This window comes from Drosophila subobscura, chromosome J (genome assembly GCF_008121235.1).
Source record: "Drosophila subobscura isolate 14011-0131.10 chromosome J, UCBerk_Dsub_1.0, whole genome shotgun sequence".
In the NCBI taxonomy this organism is placed as follows: Eukaryota; Metazoa; Arthropoda; class Insecta; order Diptera; family Drosophilidae; genus Drosophila; species Drosophila subobscura.
The window spans coordinates 20,764,401-20,784,056 of record NC_048532.1 but is presented as its reverse complement, the minus strand read 5'-3'; the positions used below and the strand labels follow the sequence as shown (position 1 = coordinate 20,784,056).

At 43.3% G+C, this 19,656-nt stretch overlaps 1 protein-coding gene across 1 annotated transcript in view; it reads left to right on the top strand.

Moving 5' to 3' along the window:
- Positions 1-19,656, top strand: part of LOC117895647 — a 63,711-nt gene that overhangs the window by 42,749 nt on the left and 1,306 nt on the right. Inside the window, exons 4-6 of the mRNA XM_034803430.1 lie at positions 11,013-11,115; positions 15,286-15,308; positions 19,068-19,399. Of these exons, the coding sequence (XP_034659321.1) occupies positions 11,013-11,115; positions 15,286-15,308; positions 19,068-19,399 (458 nt within the window). The remainder of the gene's footprint in view (positions 1-11,012; positions 11,116-15,285; positions 15,309-19,067; positions 19,400-19,656) is intronic.

Genomic DNA, 19,656 nt, shown 5'->3' with positions numbered 1-19,656 from the left:
ATCTCTCCCTATCTGTCTGGGAAGACCACACACAGAGACTCTTCAGAAGATGCGGGCCTGAAGGGAGGGAATAACTAATGGAATTGCTGAAATGCTGATTAAAATAGTTGGCACTCTTTTAATCACAATTTATGTTGTTTCATTTCGTTTCATTCGTTTACTAATTATTTTTTGAAACGATATCCGACTCCCAGTCCGTGTCTGCCTTTGGGGCTATGCCTGCCTGCCTGCCTGCCACACGATTGAAGATCAAAGAAGGAGGCAGCAAACGTCAGCAGCAGACAAACATTGTCTCTTCTTTTGTGGGGGTGAGACGCAGCGACATCAAAGGAAATTGTAGACTCAGTTTTCATGCCACAAAACATAAACAGCAGACAGCAGACACCACCATTCCCACATTTGTTCAAAATCAATTTTTTCGCCTCATTAGCAAATGGGAGGAAGGGAGGAGGAAAAAACTAAATGAAAAACTTATGAAATTTCGCATTGAGACGGCGACCAAATGCTGTCTTTTGGGGCGTGTCTGTGTGTGTGGGTGAACGAGTATTTTTAGTGTGGAAATCAAGTGAAAATTTCAAAATTTACTAATGAGACGAAATGCATATAAATTTCGCCCAATTGAAAATCCACGAGTGTGGATAATTATGGGCGTCAGCTAGTATTAAATTTGTCCAGGAAAATGCTGCACTGCTGTTGAGTGGCCTTTCGGGGTCAGTGCAATGCAACGAATGGAGTGGAATGGAATTGATTTGAGTGGGTGGCCGAATGGGAAATGAAGGAGAAATTTTGTTCTCTATTTTGCAGCAATTTAATTAGCTTCCAACTTTAATGATTGGCTCATGCATTCATCCACTAATGTAGCAGGCCTCCTAAACTAACCACTTAATGGCTCTAACTAGTACATACTTACTCCTCCAACTACCGCACTCTGCCATTCGGACTGACATGCAAATGGAAAGTAAATTAAATTAAAATGTAGGTGAAATCGTAGCTGCCATTCCAGCACACGATTTCCATTCGTAGCCCCCAAAGATCAGGCAATGAAATTATAAATTACAATAAAATGCAGTCCGGAGAAGGCCAATTCTCTCTAAGAATCGTGGCCTCAATTGTCTTAAACTCCTGCCAACAGGTGGCAGGTGGCAGGAGGTTGAGGGAGGCAACCTTCAGCCGATTTCTATTCATTAAGACGTCATTCTCGAGGGGCAGTGGGTTTATTTTTGTGCTGTCTGGTCAAAGATCATAAAAAACATTTTTATGAACTGAAAACGACAGCAATGACAGAGCCCAGAGCCAACGACAGCGACAGCAATTCCGCTCCTGTGTCCTCACTCCCCGCACAATCGCACTGAGGCCCCACCCTTTGTTTACTCTTAACACCTAAATGTTCAACTAATTTCATTTCAAATATGTTTTTACGACTCCCCTACCTGGTCAGCCCTACTTTGGATTGTATTTCATTTGCTAGGTTTTTTATTTGTTTTTGTTTCTTCTATTTTATGAGACATTGTTGCCTGTTTCTACTGTTTAAATTTTGATTAAGCGAGATGACGAATGCAGATAAGACTCGTGTATGTAACTGTTGCCTCGATCGTGCCTTGATATCTCACTCTCGCATTCCCTCATTCTCCCTCCGTCCTTTGGTTACATTTTGCATTTGCATGGCCGCTGCATAGGCAGTGCGTTTGGACTGGATGTCGAGACGAGATATGGATCAACGGTAAAACAGTAAAATGTGTGTCTCTGTTTTGTGTTTTCTCTCTCTCTCTCTCGCTCTACAAATTTTACGATTGCCTCTCTTGTTTGTTTAATTGTCTTTTACTATGGCATTTAGGCATTTGACTTTGACTTGACTTTCGGTTTACCCAGTTTTATTTATTTGAGGAGTTTTATTATTGTGTGTGTGTCAACAGTTATGTTTATTTTATTTATTTATGGGAAAGTAGATAGGAGAACTCCACAGACAGTTGATTGTGTGATAAGAGGTGGGGGAAAAGTTAGCTCTAGAAAAACCTGATTCGGAAAAATAGTTAAGTTACAGATAAAAACTCTTTAATTCAAGGCAAATAGTATCAACAATATTCGCATCTATCATTTCCATGAACCAAACGAAACGAAAACACCTCAAACCCAATCTCAAATCCATTGACCGAAAACTATTAAAAGAATTTCTAGAGGAAAAGTACGAATGGGTGTATCCATCAGATTAACCTAATGTCCCATATAAATAATCAACGAGGGGAAACAAACATTTTCCATTTGGTGCTTGGGGCCTAGAGTGGGCGTGTCCCCTTGAACAAGAATTGTATACATTTCCCAAATGGCAATCCAAAAATATTCTTCAATTCTAGGGCTCATAAATAAAACATTCAGATTTCTTTGGCTTTGAGCCTTTGGGTGCCTCATAAAAAATATCTTTTTCCAGACAATAAAAAAAAACAGCTAGCTTTCTGCACCAATTAACGTGGCATCCCAAAGAAATATTCATCTGCGGACATTTTGTAGCTGATATTCAAATGTTGATTTGCGCTTCATTAAATCCACACAAATTCGAATCAGAAGTCCCAAGTTTTCAGCCCATAAAGTTCGCGACACACAAATTAGGGCAAAGCCCATGGTAGTGGGTGTGGCACACACACAAAAGATTTATATATGTATGTATATTTGTGCGGCGCAGAAGAAGTTTTTCCATGGAAATGCGAAATGCGGCAAATCAACAAAAACTAATTAAAATTCAACTTTTCAGGCAAAAAGTTGTTGTTGTTCGCCTAAGCAATAAATATTGTAAAATATGTACTGTGACACGCCTCCATGCGGCCGGCCCTCCATCCACTCCTCTCAGTCCCTCGAGCCTTTTTAGCCCCCTTTTTACTTGGGAAAAGGCTCACGCATTCCTATGGGTTGCCTTCCTCCCTTTTCCTGCGGCTTCCATTTGTCATTCGAATGCCAAAGTTTTTGTTCCTATCGAATGGTTCCATTCCATTTGAGAGTTGCAAAAGTGGGAAATCTTCAAGGAAAACTTAATGCAATTTTTGCTCAAGGAAAAACTCAATTAATCAGAGACCAACTTTTCAACAGAAACTAATGTAAAATCCCTCGCGGGGAGGAAGGGGAGCAGCAAGGAACTCTAGAATTAACTTTGATTAATTGTGAATCACATTTGAATAGAGAAATCATTGAAATGAATACATCTTGCCACTGATTCCATGCCCCTTAAGAAACTGAAATTCTTTTTAAGAAGCGACAACAGAAAAACACCTGAGAATTACAAAGCAGGGGAGGAGGGGACACGGTAGACAGGGGAGACAGCGGCGACAACATTTATCATGTGGCACTAAAAAGAAAGAAAAAAACCTCGAAAACTCGTAAACAGGAACTGAAACTGAAACTTTATTTACCTGCCGCGGCGGCATTAGATACACAGATACTCGAATATTACCTGTAGTCCCCCGACCCCTTAAAGTCCTTTTGCTGGCAACGAAACCGAAGTGAAGGTGAAATGTTTTGTGTGATAAACCTAATGAGCAAAAGGGCAACATTTTGGGGAGCAAACGAGCGAGCGAGCGAACCCATAGATAAAGATCAAGAAAACGTAGCGACGGGGATCGGATCTGACCTGAAAAATCGTGTGCCATGTGGCATATACAAAACACAAAACCCAAACACTGTTGTCACCTTCTGCCAATAGGCCCCGCTGCTGCCTTGATGCCACATGACATTTAAATATTTCAATTTGTGGCAGAGAATAGGCCCTGAATTGAATGGCTAAAAGGTTTCTATCTGGCCTGCTCTGGCTTTCCAAAGAAATTCCCGAATTCCGAAATTCAATTAAGACGTTTTTCAAACATTAAATGAGCCGCGGACGCGACGGAGATGCCACTCTTCTGTGGCATGAAATATCTTTGAAATATGCATAATTCCCACAGACATAATTACTAGAATGTTTAGTAGATAATTTGCTGGCATTGTTATGCAAATTCCAAGAGTTGCAGCTGTGTTGTGGCCCCACAATTGAGACATTTGCCGCGACGCGACGCGATGCGACGCGGGATGTGGCATAGCATGGCCGATTATTGGTATGGAAATCTAATCAACATTCTGGCAAAGACTTTTGCATATTAAATGAGAATTAAAACCGCTGCGGCTGCCTGCTTCCTATTAAAAATGATAACTATTATGGTGATTTTTGTTGTATTCATTTCTTTTTTATTTATTTTGGTAAAAAATTCCCACTCTCTTCGCGGCTTCTGCGATCGCTATCTCTTTCGGCTTATGTCTAATTTATGTGGTAACCCTAGTCATGCCCAGGGTAGTCATCATCTATCACTGGTTTTCCCCCTCAGAAAATCGTAAAGCGTGTTACTCCACTAATTGTTTTCAGCAATTAATCAATGTTTCTATTGTGTGAGCACAAACTTTATTTCTCTCGTGTCGCAAGCAAATAAATAATAATTTCAGTTGACATTACATTAATTCTACGCACTGTCTAGTGACAGTCAGTGGTAGTGGGAGACACATTCTCTTTCTGCTGTCTGCTCGGGCTATGCTTCGCCTCCAGTTGGCAAATTGAATTTTCTTGCTCTTTTGCATAATTGAATTTATTCTGCCGCCCGACACTCCCGACACTCAACAGATTTTGGCTCTTACTTTGCCAAGAAGTCAACGTCATTTAATGGCATTATGCCAATATGTATCTGCTGTATCTGCTGTATCTGCGATTGCTGGCAAACAGCAGGCAGCTGGTGGCAGCAAGGAAATTGTGGAGTAATTCAAAGTCGCAGGCGGCTAAAACTTGGCAAACTCTCTGCACAAGTTGGCAGATTTTTTAAGTGAAAAAGTGTCCCAGAACCCCCCCTCTGGGTGCTCAACCCAAAGGAGAAGAAGCCGCGACTTAAAGCTAGAATTAAAGGAACAGAATTTTAAAGTTGCCAATGTCATTCTTGTGTTTTACGGATACTTAACAGATCTCAAAGATCATTGAAGCCATTCTTATCCCTTTGCTTTGGTGAAAGTTCTGCTCAATCCGTTATCGATCCTTTGGTACCTTTAACCCCTGCTCGGAGCCAATTGAAGCCCTGTGTCTGCTTATAAGGAAGTAGCAGCAGATGTGGGCCAAAAGTCAAACCATCCACAGTGGAATCCGCACATATAGCAAATATTCCATTACAAAACTTTCGTACAAATTTTCGCGAGGACAACATATGGCCGTAAGAGAGCAAACAACAAAAAAACAGTTAACAGAAGACCCCCCCAAAAACATACCGACAGACTGACAGAAAGAAAGAAAGAAAGCAGCCGAATGCGTTCACAAAATTCCAAAAAAAACGCACAAAAATTAAATGACAAATTAAATAATGTCAGCAACGCGGCGGTTGGCAAAAGGTTAAAGCCATAAAAAAGAGGGCCAGTCCAGGCCAGGCCACAGCGACAGTTCGGTTGGATACTGCTTGGGTCGGGGCTTGAAGCCAATATAATAAATTACATGCCGACAGTGGCGATAATCAAATGAACAACAACAGGAACAACAAAGTGCAACATGCGTCCGAAGTTCAGGTCTCTGCAAGTCGTTAACAAAAACGCACTGGGAAAAAGGTGGGATACCCTTTTGAAGTCGGGTATCCATGCACTGCCAGGCAGAAAATGAATCAGAATAAAGTATATTCCAATTAAAATCCATGAAGCAGCAACCCAAAGGGATTCTACCTTCGATTTACATCAATTTAATCTTGATCGTAGGAGTAAACTTATCATGCAACAATAATTTATGTATCCAAGAGTATCTCAAGCTTCGCTGTTTCCTTTTTTGCATGCATTTTTTGTCGTTTATTTTGTTTGGTCAACGGCTGCAAAATTGTCAGCGAAAATGAAATAAAAATGAAATTGAAGGCAAAGCCAAAGGCGCTGGCGCAGCCGCAGTCGCCGCGACAGCATCAGTGGAGGAGCAGGACCCCCAGCGGCGGCGCCACCAGATACAAGATACAGATACTGAAATGTTGGATTGTGGATTGGGGGGAATGCGCGCCAAAAGATGCGACATATGCCGAAAATTTTCAACAGAAGTTCAGTTCTCGAATGGAATTTCACATGAAATTTCTCGAGGTTTTTGGCAAATTTTCAGGTTTGTTTCTTTTTTTTCCCGGACAGACCTCCACTTAACTGGAAGGGGGTGCAAGTGCAACGCTCTGTGGGGCATCCAAAGGGGCAGGGAGCGGGCGACTTCATCATTAGCGGGCGAACTGCGAATTGCTAACAAAAAACAATTAAACGGAAAATTGAGTTGTCAAATGCGGAATGAGAGCGGAGCAGCAGCAGCAGGAGTGGGTTATCATGTAAATACTCTTACGGGTTCATTTCGAATTGAATGTTGCATTTGGCAACACTCTTCAAACAGACACGACACACACACAAGAGTCTCCTCTTCAGGCAGAAGCATTTGCTCTGGGGCATTGTCTGGGGTCTGGTTTTTGGGCCATGGCTCCTGTGGCTCTCTCTGTGTCTGTTGTGCACCTTTTTGGTCTAATTAAGCGCCACAATTAAGTGCAAATGCGACTCTCGGGCGCTGTGTGCGTGTGTGTCTGTGTAATGTGCACCGTAATTACGCACTGCAGAGCTCTCTGCCTCTGACTCTGCCTCTGCTGGTGCTGCTGCCTCTGGTTACATTTTTTCTGGCCAACATTCGGCGTTGTCTAGCAGCAGCGCAGTTGGCAGGGGGGAGACGACGATTGCTACAACTGTTAATTTGTGGTCAATACCACACGTTATTCCACGTCGCTCTTGTTGGAAAATTACCCTCGCCGGGGGCGGGTTTTTTTTTTTTTACCTTTTTGGCAGGTGAGAGAAACCGAAACCGGCTACTGTTGTTGCCACCGAACGACCATCGGCTGTCATTAGCCGTTTGTTTATTCCCAGTTTTCATTCAGTTAATGACTTAATTTCACCGCACAACCGGGGAGAGCCCCCCCCCGAAAAAAAGGAAAAACAATTGTTGGATAATTTAGGAAAATGCATAGAGAACTTCGCCCAAAATGGCGAGGCGAGGGTGTTCTTCACTCAAATTTGTTTGCCATAGAAACATAAAAGAGAAGAGAACCAAAGGAAGGAGATAAAACAGAGAATATCAGAGAAGGGAATTGTTGTTATTTCTCTATGTATTATTTATTGTTAAAGAAACAAACTCAAAACCAACGCTTGCACTTCTCATAAGCTCCTCTTTTTGGCTGAATTTGTATCTATTTTATTTGAAATTCAATTAAAAGTGCGCCTATCGGGCAACGTTAATGCTGCCCAAAACTGTCGCTAAATCATTTCTTAATTGCTCAATTTGGAAGCACACACACACACACACACACACACACACACACACACAAGTGCGATCGCTATTTAATTTAATTGTGTGGACTGTTAATTGAGTCGTACTTTGTGCAGTCGATGGCTTTTTATTTCGGCACGAAATGCGGCACAGCCAGCCCCCAAGCCACCCAGTGCCGCCGGCCCCAGTGCCACGCCTCCATACTCACTCCTCCATTCACAAAACCCGGCGATACGCGATACGCGATGTTAGATAATGTTACAGCCGCCTGTTTGTGTTTCTGTTTCAGTTTCAGTTTCTGTTTCGTTTGAGCGGAATTTTTCACGGGGCAGGCAATTAAAACAGGCAAAAAAATGGCAAAATGCAATGCAAAATGGGAAAACTTTGCGACAGTTTTTTTGCATGCTGCTGGTGCAGCTGCAGTGCCAGGAGGCAGTCGCCTCCGAATGTGGGCTGTTGCCAATTTTAATGATTTACAAACGTTGCTGTGAGTGTGGTGGCAGCGGGGGTAGTGGCAGTTGGCAGAGGCTGCGGCACATTAGATGGCAGGTGGTGTTGGCACCAAATTTGCATATGGAAAACGAATGCATTATGCGATAATGTGCTGGAAATTATGTCGCATAGCTTTCGGCATTTGAGATACAAAGATTAACAAGCCTGTTAAGCCAGATACGTGGCATACCGCATCGATGGAGTGGGGTTTGGGGGCATCATCAATCATCTCTCTGCCATGCAGATCGATTATTACAATTGCTGACAGACAGAGAGCCGGAGGAACACAGAGCAGCCACGGAGAGCATCCATCTGCGGTCTGCCGGCCCCCTCATTTGTATCTGATGGATGTATCTTTCGGCAGCCGGAACAGCAGGCGGTGCTGCAACATGCTGCAGTTCCATGGAAAACAGCTGCACAACTGAAGAATAGTTCTGCTCCGTGTCAAGTCCTAAAAGTTCCAGGAAAAACCTACAAAAAAAAAACCCCCAAACCCCAAGCGCTGTGCCAAACACAGCAAAAAGAAAAATAAAGACCAAAAAACAAAACAACTTTGGTACGACTTCAAGTCCATTGTCCAGTGTTGCGCTGCGTTGCACGTTGCACGAAAATTATTTTAATGAGTTGCCAATTAGGGCCGTAAGACGTAAGCCGTATGCCGAATGCCGTAAGCCGTAAGCCCGCTTCAAATAGATCAGTCAATGGTGGAGTTTGCCAATAAATACCTGAATGAGTGCATTGCAGGGCCCCCTCGGATTGCGTAGAGCAGCGCAGGCCTGGAAGCGCGCACACCTGTTGCATAAATACTTGAAGAGTCGCCGCCCCAAACGAGTGGAGTGGAGATGAGCGCAGGAAGCCCAGAGATGTGATGTGCTGTGTGTCCTGTCCCCCTTCTGATGCTGTTTTCGATTTATATTTACGAGTCTTTTAGGGAATTACATTCACAGATCCGCAAGACACTGACAGCATCCGACAGGACAGAAACCGAAGGGAAATTCTCTCTGGCTGGAATGCAGATGTTGCATGCAACAGAACAGGGCCATAACTTGACACAGCAGAAGGCCTTGAAGAATTTCGGCTGTAATGGCAACCTTTAGTTGGTTTTTAGTTGAATATGCTTTGGTTTTATTAACTTATTTCGTAATTAATCAATTGCAAATGCAAATGAAATCACAAAAACACAGAAATAAAGAAGAGAACAGAACCCTTGTGGCTCTCTTTTACACTCTTTGTGATTGCTCTTTGCTTTGCTTTGTGTCTCTGCTCGTGTCAGAGATCTCTCTTTGGGGTCTTGGCTCTTGTTTTCCCTCTGGTTACTTCAATTAACAACTGGAGTTTGCTCCCGATCCCGCTCTCCCTCGTTATTTCTCGTTTCATCTTGTCGGGCGTTGTTTTTTTTTCCTCTCTTTTTTTGTTTAACACTTTGTGAGGCGCCGCTTATTAACGCGTTTCCTGCTGGCCACGCCCACATCCTCAATTCAAGCGAAAATTGCTTTTCACTCGCTCCCATATACTGGAGTGCTCAGGGTGGGTAATGCTGGGGGGGGGGGGGTAGTTATTAATTACACAGTTTCCAAAGACTTAACGCAGTTTCCAGTTTTCGTCGGGAGTTTGCCTCGTGGCTGGGTGCGTTTTTTTTTGGCCAATTGAATTATTACTCCAAAAACAATGGAACGGGTGGGGTGGAGGGGGTCAAAAGCATCGAAACACCGAAAGGCGCTAAAGAAGAAGCTGGAAGAAGTGAAAGGAGCGAGTGATAGGGATTGAGATAGGGTGGGTTGAAGCATAATGGCGTATGCTTTCATTACAGCACCGACCGACAGCAGCAGCAACAGCAGCAGCAGCCGCAGCATAAATATTTAAGCAACTGACAATGAGATAACAAACGCGGAAGGGTCGGTGGGGTGGGTTGGCAGCGCAAATGAGGTCAAAGGAGGAGTATGAGCAGTAGAATGGCCAAGGAGTTGGCAGTCCATTCATCAGTTGGTAGCGCGGGGTAAATTAAATTCATTTTGCCAGATGCCATTGTGATGCTCTTCGAGAGATTCCTTCTCTTACGCACATTTCAAGATAACTTTCATAGAAATATGCTTGAAAATGCCAAACAACGAATAGCTAAAAATAAAACTTGAAAGGGCATCAAACCTTCGTATATGTATGTATGTATCTTCATATTCCACGTCTATTCCATCTGAAATTACGCCTCTTTCGGCTTCCATCAAAAGGATACAAAACATAGCTGAAGGAAAAGGCGTGGAAAGGCCAAAGGGTGACTGAAATATTTATTTGCGTGTTGATTTCTGTTTGCTGAATTTAACCTTAAGCCGCCCGCCCGCTCAGACTCAACGAGAGGAGATCCCCACTTGTAGATAACGGTCTTCTCTCTCTCTCTCTCTCTCTCTCTCTCTGTCTCTCTCAGCGAAAAAAAGGGTTGAGTCCGCCATGCCGGGGGGCCGCAGCGTGCCGCATGTGAAAGACCTTGTAACGCCGCCACCTCTGGCCCCCATAGTCATAGTCCTTAACCCTCTGCTGCTCCCGTTGCGCTTGCCTCATTTAACTGCCGCCATAAATATTCGAAATCACCAGCAACGGGGGCAGCAACGTCGACGCAGACAGCGACAGAGGCGGCAGCAGCAGCAGCAGCAGCAGCTAGAGTCAACGTCAGCCGCAAGTTGTTAAGATAATAAAGTTTGTAATTAATTTTGCATCGTTAAATGTTCCAGCAGGCACCATATAATCGCAGATACACAGAAACACGTACTTGCCGTTGCAAGTGTAAGCATAACTGGCGAGTAGAACCAAACCGATCCGCTTTCCAGCTTGAATTTGAAGTCTCAAAATCCACAGCCATGGATCCAAAGTTTTATGGGTACCATATGAAATGGCGTAATTGACTTTACTCACGAATTTCGAAGAGTTGCCCCTAGACTTTCGTCTCTCTGTTCTCTGTTTATGCTCGATATTTCCACAACTCCACAAACAGAAACACCAACACCTATGTACATACGGGCATAGACTCCTATTTATATTCATAGCTTTTTATGAATTCATCATCTTTATCGCCATCGCACCATAAAATAATGCATAAACATAAAAAAATTACATCCCCTGTTGAAGCCCCCCGTCCGATCATCCAGTTTTTTTATTACACAAACAACCCACTTACGGATGCCAGATACTTATGTACATATTTTATGCTCTTTATTTGCAGATAAAGCTGGCGAACTTGGATGGGCATTCACCCTAATCATAGTTTCAATCATATCGGCTCTCATAGGTGCTATTGTAATGGTCATAGTTCTAAGATGTAGAAGGTAAGTGCCATCAAAATAACCTCAAAAATCAGCTATTATTATGTGCAGTAAGAAGTGCACTCAATAAAAAATTGGAAAACTAAATGTAATGGATTCAAAAATTCCCATAAAAACCTTTTCTCAAGAGGGAGTATAAAAGATATATTTATGTAATCGTGTCACGCGTTATACAGTCGCGCCCATCGGTATATTATTGACTTAGGAGACGCGCCTAAGAAGATTTTGGTTAGGGGAAATTTCAATGAAATTTGTTGATAAAAAATTCCTACTAAATTCCACAGATATTCACAAGAAATGTCCAGTTAATGCTTTTCGCATGGCAATATTCATAAACATCCAGCCATCGTAGGCTTTCTAAATGAATTTCTTCAAACTTTATCAAGTGCTGCGATAATGTATTTGACTCTTCGTACCCCCGCAACAAAAAACCCCATAAATAAACGTCTCAAAATTAATTGGCCAACAAAAACAAATAGCAACACAGCCGAAAAGTTATGAATAAATGAACATATTTTGGCATTTAGCTAGAAAAATGCCACAATTAGTCACGATAACGTACTCATATGATGGAGAAAAATAGCAATAACCATCCATAAAAAAAGACACACACACACATACATACATATGTGTATGTGCATGTGTGTATGACTCCTCCGGAGGGACATTCAACTCTTAACCCCTTTGACGACCCCAACGATCCGTCATGCTCAGAGGCAGCCGACAGACAGCAGCGGCGACATTTACAAGAGCCAGACAAATTGAAAAAACCAAAAAATATCTACATATTCTCGTAAGAGTCTCCCCGCGCGAATATAGTATCTGAGCTGTGGGATCTGTGTAACTATAGAGATTTACAATGCATTGCCCACACAGGCAACACCATGAGAGGCCATACCATACCAAACCAGCAATTCAATTAAACGCCCACCAAAAAATAAGTAAATATAAAACCTCTTAAGTGAGTCAAAGAACAGCGCGAGGCGGCGTCTGTGGCGACGGTCGCAAAATAATCGAAGCCCCGCAAAACAAAGGAACATGAAATTGCTTTATTACTTAATTGCTCTTTAAAATAAACACAAGCCGAATCAACAGCATTTGTGCCACAGGCGTTCCTATAAAACGGAGATACTCTGTATATGGGGAAATCATACCACATGCTCGTACAGCTGGCGAGTCTATCAAAAGGCCACATAGCGAGTGGGTCAAATCGAATCAAATCGAGACACAAGTACCACGGCTACAGGTCCATTCCAATGGGTATTTGATCTGTCGATGGATTGGCATGGCTGCTACCAGCGAACGGGTGCGAGGGCGGCTACAGAACAACTCACGCGAGTGCCAAATTAACAGAAATTTTGTGTTTTTTCTGTGCGGTTTCTCCATCGACTGGCGGTTGCGCAGGCGCCGCGCTTGTTGCCACTGCCACTGCCACTGTTAGTGCCTTTGGCTTCCAATTTGAAGTGGAAACGCTGGCCACATGTCGCGTCCAATTAAATTGTCATGTCGTCTTATTTGGCGGCATGTTTGCATAAAATTAATTTCTGCAAATTATTTGCCCAAGCCCAAACAAACAAACAAACAAATTTGAATTGCGAATCGACTGAAGGAATTGAATGGAGTTGTTTTTGTAGTTAGTTGCGTAAAGGCGGTGGTAGAGGTTTGAGGGGGGGAAATATTTCATTATTTTATGGAAAATGTTTGGTTGTTTTGAACAAATTAGTTTTATGCAAATTTGCAGAGTTTTCTGCTCCTTCACCTGAGAGGTTAATGATGGGGAAATACAGAGAAAATACTGATCAAGTCAAATGTAATGTGGAATGTACGAATAAAGCAACCCAATCTCCACTTTCTACACATTTCCTGCTCCATCCCCCTCTAGACTATGCCCTTAAATGTCGCAGTATTAATTCTCTCTTGTGTATTCCATGTAGAGTTGTCTCAATCAATGGCAATTGGTCTGCCATTCTCACGGGTTTTTGGACCAAATTTGATTTTGCATTAATCACCCATAGCCCCCGCCGTACCCCCCTCCACGTTTGCCAGACTCAATGGATTGTCACGCTGTTCACCTTGCCGTCAGCCTTAGTCACTCATTTTGGGCTGTGGGGTGGTGTGGCGCTGGTGGGGGGGTGTGTTGTCTTGTTTTTCGCAACTACTTTTAGTCGAATCTGAACAACCTCTGGCTCTGGCGGTATGTCCATGTCTGTCTGTCTGTGGCGGTCTTGTGTGGAGCATGTCACGTCGTGGTTGGACGTGTTGGCTGCCAAATTAGCAGCAATTACATGTAATATCGGTTACACTTATTTGCATATTGATGCAATTCTCGATCTGCCTCGCTCCCTCACTGCCTCCCTCCCCGTCTAATGGTGGTGCTATAAATTTTGCCTGGCACATGTCCCCCCAGTTTGGTTTTGTCGCTGAATCGAATTCAAAGTCTCTGATTTGGTTTGCTTTGTGGGCCACCTTATTGAGCTTAAGTCCTAAGTGGCACCTGCCATTCGAATTTTGTCCGCTCGTTTCCATGTATGTGTGTGTGTGCTTTCTTGATTTTTATTTTATTTTATTTTCTGACAATGTTTGCCCAATGTCTAGACATGGTAATGTCTCTCAAATGCTCTCAGAGCGCGCCAGGCTTGTCGGAAAGATCTCAAAGTGCTACTGGAATTGAATTTTGTAATTGGCAGTTGAAATATTGAAGGGGTTTGTTTTTTGGAAAGGAGTTTGGCTGTAAAGTGTGAGTGAAATGTGTGAGAAAAGTGCAGATTTTTAACGTATTTTATGGCTTTTTATCAGAGATCTTTTAGCCTGTCGCTCGCTTCCTTTCCCTTGTGCCGCAACAAAATCGTTTTAAATGAGTTCGATAAGTTTACTTCTCAGGTTTGTATTTCATTTGACATAAAGCACAGTTATTTGAGGCTTTCCCTTCAATCATTGATCTCCCTTTCAAAGTTCTCTCGCCCTTCTCTTTTAGTTTACTTTTTTCTATATCGATTTGATTTCAATAAACATTTAAATCAAGGTCCTCCCAAAAGCGCACTTATTTTTTGTGCTTTTCGTGGTTGCTAGACCCAAAAGTCAAGTTTAGAGACCGCTTAATGCATTTAAGACACCAAAAGGCGTGTTCAATTAGCATGCAACCAAAAAAACACAAAAAAAAAAAAACAACAAAAATTCAGAAACCCGATCAAAAAGGAAAAATGCAAACTACAAGCGAAAAAACAAGCGCAGAAAATTGAACATAACGCAAGGCAAAAGGAAAAGCAGTGGAAAACAGAGGGGGTAGAAAAAAAAGCACAGTTGGGGGAAAATTAGCGCAGAGCCAAGGCCCCCTGAACTGAACGGAACGGAACGGAATGGTCGGAGTGGAGTCTTGCCGCTTGTTCAATTTAATTGAATTGAGGAGAACAAAAAGGCTAAAAAGAAAACGGAAAAATCGAACTGCAAGTCGCGACTCGCGTTGCGGTTTAACATTATAATCGATCAAGGCAAAGCGAGGGGAAAATTGTGGATCGCCACAGCCGCATGAGGCATGCCGCACTGCACTCAATCAAATTGGACCGATCGGACGGACAGTCGGTTAATTGATACGCACAGATCGGTGTATATATCTCAATACAGACATCGAGAGAGAGAGAGAGACGGAGAGAGAGGTACGAGTAAATGTACGTGAATGGGCATTGGAGGTATCAGGTTCGCATGTTGACCCAGAAAACCAGAGTGCAAACACTTGATGCAAGAAAAGAAAAACTGTTCCAGAAAACTCTAGAAAGAGCTGCCTCGCTCACACCTGCCACAAATCACTCAGGAGTGGGCTTGGGCTTTCAAATGCCAAAACGTCTTCCTCTTGGCCGTGATTTTGTTTGGCTTGGAGCGCATCGTATTGTAGCCCAAACGAATGCTAATGCATTTGTGCTGTTCAAAGATCCGAAGATACTCAGATACTCAGATAGTTTGTATCTGCCGCCTGTCACACACGCAACCTGAGCGTGCCGCAAGTTTGTGTCTTGAGTCGTTCGTTTTGTGGTGCAACAAATTTGACATTTAAGTTTATTTTAGAACTAATTTATGCACCACTGGCACTGCCACTGGCACTCTATTAAATATTGTTTGTTTTTATTAATTGTTACAACATTTTTACACATTTTTGCCTCCATTCTTATCTCGTTACAGAATTAAATCAGCGAATGCAAATGGTAAGTGAATGAAATATTACACATTTTTAAATGATAATTGCAGCGCAGAGTCTTAAGATTTGAATGCCAAAGGGCGGGAGTCTGCAGTGAGGGAATTTAAATAATATTTCGCTCATACAATTAGTTTCTTCCACCAATTAATGTTTTCTTTAAGCACCGAAACTCACCATCTTTTTCTTTAGTGAATGATTTCCGCTGTCATCGAACTTATTGCCCTTTCATTATGTATCTTTTTTTTTGCTGCTGCTTTTTGCTGGCTGCCCTTTCGTGACTTCCCTGATGATCATCACTCTGTTGGCCTTTTTGCCATGCCTGATTAATTAGCAGCCAAGCATCAAGGGGAAGGGTGTCTGTTGTTTCTTTCTCTGCCTTTTTTCCCGACTTTTTGTCAGCCTTTTCATTCCCATTTTTAATTGCATAATTCTGCCGTTGCATGCAATTCAAGGAAATCTTTCGTTCTGTTCCCTCAGACAAGTGGCAAAAACATTTTAATTTGTTGCTGGAAATGAAGACAAATTTTTGACGACAATGCATGAACTTCACGTTCGTGCCTCAAATCTAAGATGATGATGCGGCTGCTGCTGCCGCTCCTGCGGTTGCTGCTGTCTCCTCCTGCGGCAGCTGAAATTGAAACCAAGAAAAAGAAAAGAAAATTTGTAGACAAATTAAGGCAAAACCCAAAACAATTGTCATGGTCGTCAAACACGTTCGAAAATCGTGCAGGAAAAACTCTTTTTTTTTTGCCTTCTTTTTTTGATTTAGTTGCTCGAGTCGCGCTGGATTCTGTGGCTGTAGCTGTAGCTGTGGCTGTGGCTTTCAGCAGTAGTCGAATTATTGACAAACGATTCCTGGACCCAACCCCAAAGGCCACAAGAGACCCCTCTTTCTCCCCCCATCCACCTCCTCGGACTCTCTCTTTTTGTGCAATTCTCCGTGGAGGCTTTTGGCGCCAATTTCACTGTCGCATTCGTCTCTCTGTTTTGTTTTGGATTTCTTTTGGATTTGTTTTATTTTGTTTTGGGGAGGACTGACAATCGACATGCAGGACAAATTGTTGACGGCATTTAATGTCACAGCAGCCAATTAGTTGTCCCCCCTCGAATGAAAATGCTCGTTTCGTTGTTTGTATTTTTTGCTTTTGTGTGGATTTCATTTTGGCAAAAGTGGCATTTCGTTTTCGGTGGTACGCACGGGCTGCATGTGGCTGACAAACAACTGAAAACAAAAGCCAGAGAGACAACAAACAATCGCCACAAATCGTTAAACTGTCAGCAGGCTTTTAAAGCGCGTGATTATGTCCCCGAAGTTGAATGTCGGCGGAGTTGAGAGACAAGCGCCAAGCGCCACAACAGTTGCCACAGTTGCCACAGATCTCTGTTGCTTATTTTATTTTATTTTATTTGTTGCTGTGGAGAAAACTCTTTAAAATGTTCATTCAACTGTGGCACAATTTTTTGTACCAAAGACCTTTTGTACCTTTTGGAAAAGCCATAAAAACCCTCCTACTAATTACCATTTTTGAGCAGCAATCTTCACAACAACATTTGCAACATTCTGGCTGTCTGTCTGTCTGTCTGTCTGTCTGTGTTGCCCCATTGGAAATTCCTTGTAATTGCAATTATCTTTTGAACAGCAGCCAATGTGTTGTCGGTGACGGTGTCGGCGGCGGTGTCGGTGTCGTATGCGTAACATTGATTTTAATTATGCATTCAAAAAAGTATTCACGATAATCGGAAAAAAACGGAATGCCAGTGACATTTGGTGGCCATTGAACGGGCATGACACCGGCTGCTGTGCAGCGATTGGCATTATCTCTGGCCAAAATATCCAACTATTAAGACTTCATTACACATGTCATATTTGCCATTTGAAACCCCCAAATGAAAGACCAATGGAAACCCCACAAGCACACAAATTAAATTCCAAATCACAAAAATGCTCGTTAATATTTGTTGTTTCCTTTTTATTTGGAAATTCTCTTTGTTTTTTTGCTCTCTGCTATTTTTTCTTTGACTGTGAAATATTTTGTTAACAACAATTTGCCGTTTGCTGGTTTTTGGCGGCTGGTGCCGCTGCCGCTGCCGCTGCTGCTGCTGCTGCTGCTGTTGCCCCGCGATAAGCAGCCACAGATAAGACACAAGCGGTAGCTGTGCCACAGAACAGCAGCAGCCGGGTGGCACAGTGCTACCAAAGTGGAGATTTCTTGGACATACGGTAGATATTTTAATTGGACAATAGAATATTTAATAGGATATTTTAGGATCATAATTCCTTAATTTCTTAAAAGGGGATCAAATAATCCAAAACTTTCAGCCAGAATACTTGTTTATAATTTCGTTTGGTTTCTTCCACCATTTTGCCACCACTGTGCCACATCATTGGGAAACCCAAAAGTAGATAAAAAGAAACCATAAGTGCAATGCAGTTACCTCTAAAGCATAGCTCTCGACTCGACTCCAATGGCCATGCAGCCAGTAGCTGCGGCAACATCGTTAACACAGCGCAAAAACAGCCATTAAATCGGAGTTCCACTTGGAGTTGGGAGTCACGGGGATCGGGTGATTGGTGTAGAGAGAGAGAGAGAGGGAGAGAGCTAGGGGGAGCCGGGCAGCGTGTGTGCTGTTTTGTGGCATTGGTGACATGCACAAAATGCATGTATATGAGCACCTACATACGATAACTTTTGCGGTTTGGGGGTAATAATCGCCACAGCTGAAGCCACAGAGCCTGAGCCCGAGCCTGAGACAGAGCCAGAGCTGGACATTCGCTTAGCGGAGTACGTAAATCATAAGCATAAAACAGACTTCGGCAGCGACTTCGACTGGTACTGGTACTGGTACTTGTGCCTCTCTGCCTGCATTATGCATGTACATAACTTGGGACGACCGTCCGTAAGTCCGTCCAGCTGTCCGTCCGTCTGTCGCTGCTGGCGTTGCGTATGCACCAAGCTAATTAGTTGAATTGCCCCAAGTGGCTCTTTCGAGTGGCTCCATCTTTTACCCCAGAGTTAATGAGAGTGAAAGGCGAGTTAAAAATATAGAAATAATATAAAATATTCACATATAGATTTTGCACAAACTGCTAAGCAAATGAGGAAACCCGAAGCCCATGGCGGATGTTGAGAACTGGTCGCAACCACAGAGACACGGAGACAGAGAGACAGAGAGAGCTTTTTATGGCCTCCAATTATGAGAGCGTTGTCTATAAATTATGAGTTTAATGAGTGGCAAACCATGTAAATTTTGAGTGCTTTTCTATGGCTGTCCTCTGAGTCACATTTCTTTTGGACAGCGAGGGACAGCAGTAGCAGGAGCTCCATTAGACTCCCAGGCCTTAAGATCACATGTGTTGATATCAGCAGTAGCAGCAGCAGCAGCAGCAGGAACGGAGAAACATTTGGCATTTTCGGCCAACTGGTGGTGCAACTGCAACTGCAACTGCAACATTTTGCCACCTCGATTCCGATTCCGATGCCGATGCCGATGCCGATTCCCAATGCCAGTTGACAGGCATTTAATTTACGCTTTGTTTGTTTGTCTATCTGTTTGTTTGCTGTCTTTTGTTTGCGTTTTTGTTGTGGTTGCTTTGGTTGTTGTTGTTGTTGTTGCTGTTTCCTCCACTGCAGTGTGTGGTGAATGTTTGATTTATCGCCCGATTATAAACCCAAAATGTCGTAGATTTTTCTACTGCGGCTGCGTTTTGGATTCCACAGCATCGACTCATTGCACTCCTTGCTTCCCCTTCACATCGTTTCCACAGGTGGTCGCCCGCAGCCCTGGTGGTGTCGCAACAATCGGAGTGGCGGCCAGAATCGATCGCCCATCTCCATCAAGCACTCGGCGGACAGCATCCGGCGGCCCACAAGCAACTCTGGTGTCTGGACCTGGCTCGGCGGCAGTCGACGCTCCTCCGCCGGGCCCGACCAGATCGGACCACCATCCACATCCCCAGCGGAGAATCACTATACCCATATGGACGATGCCTACAGTCCGGTGGGCGTCAGCGAGGCCCTCTATGCCGAGCTCGATCGGGAGTCGGTGCGTTCCGCCAATCCCTCGTATCAGAATACCGCCTACAGTCAGTGTGGTGAGGTGAGTGTTGACATCTGAGGAGATCTATCAGCATAAGATCAATCATTCGCGACGCTTGGAACCGAAATGAAGCAACGGAAAGCTTTTTTCGAAACGATTTACGGTTCATATTGAATACAAAGTGCAGTGTTCGAGCAGAAGCTGTTGAACAATCGAATATTCATCTCACCCCGAACGACTGTTTGTTTCATCATTCGATCCCGTCTCAACAAAAACTCTGCCAAGAAACTAATCCCGAAATACTTGTCTGCTTCTAT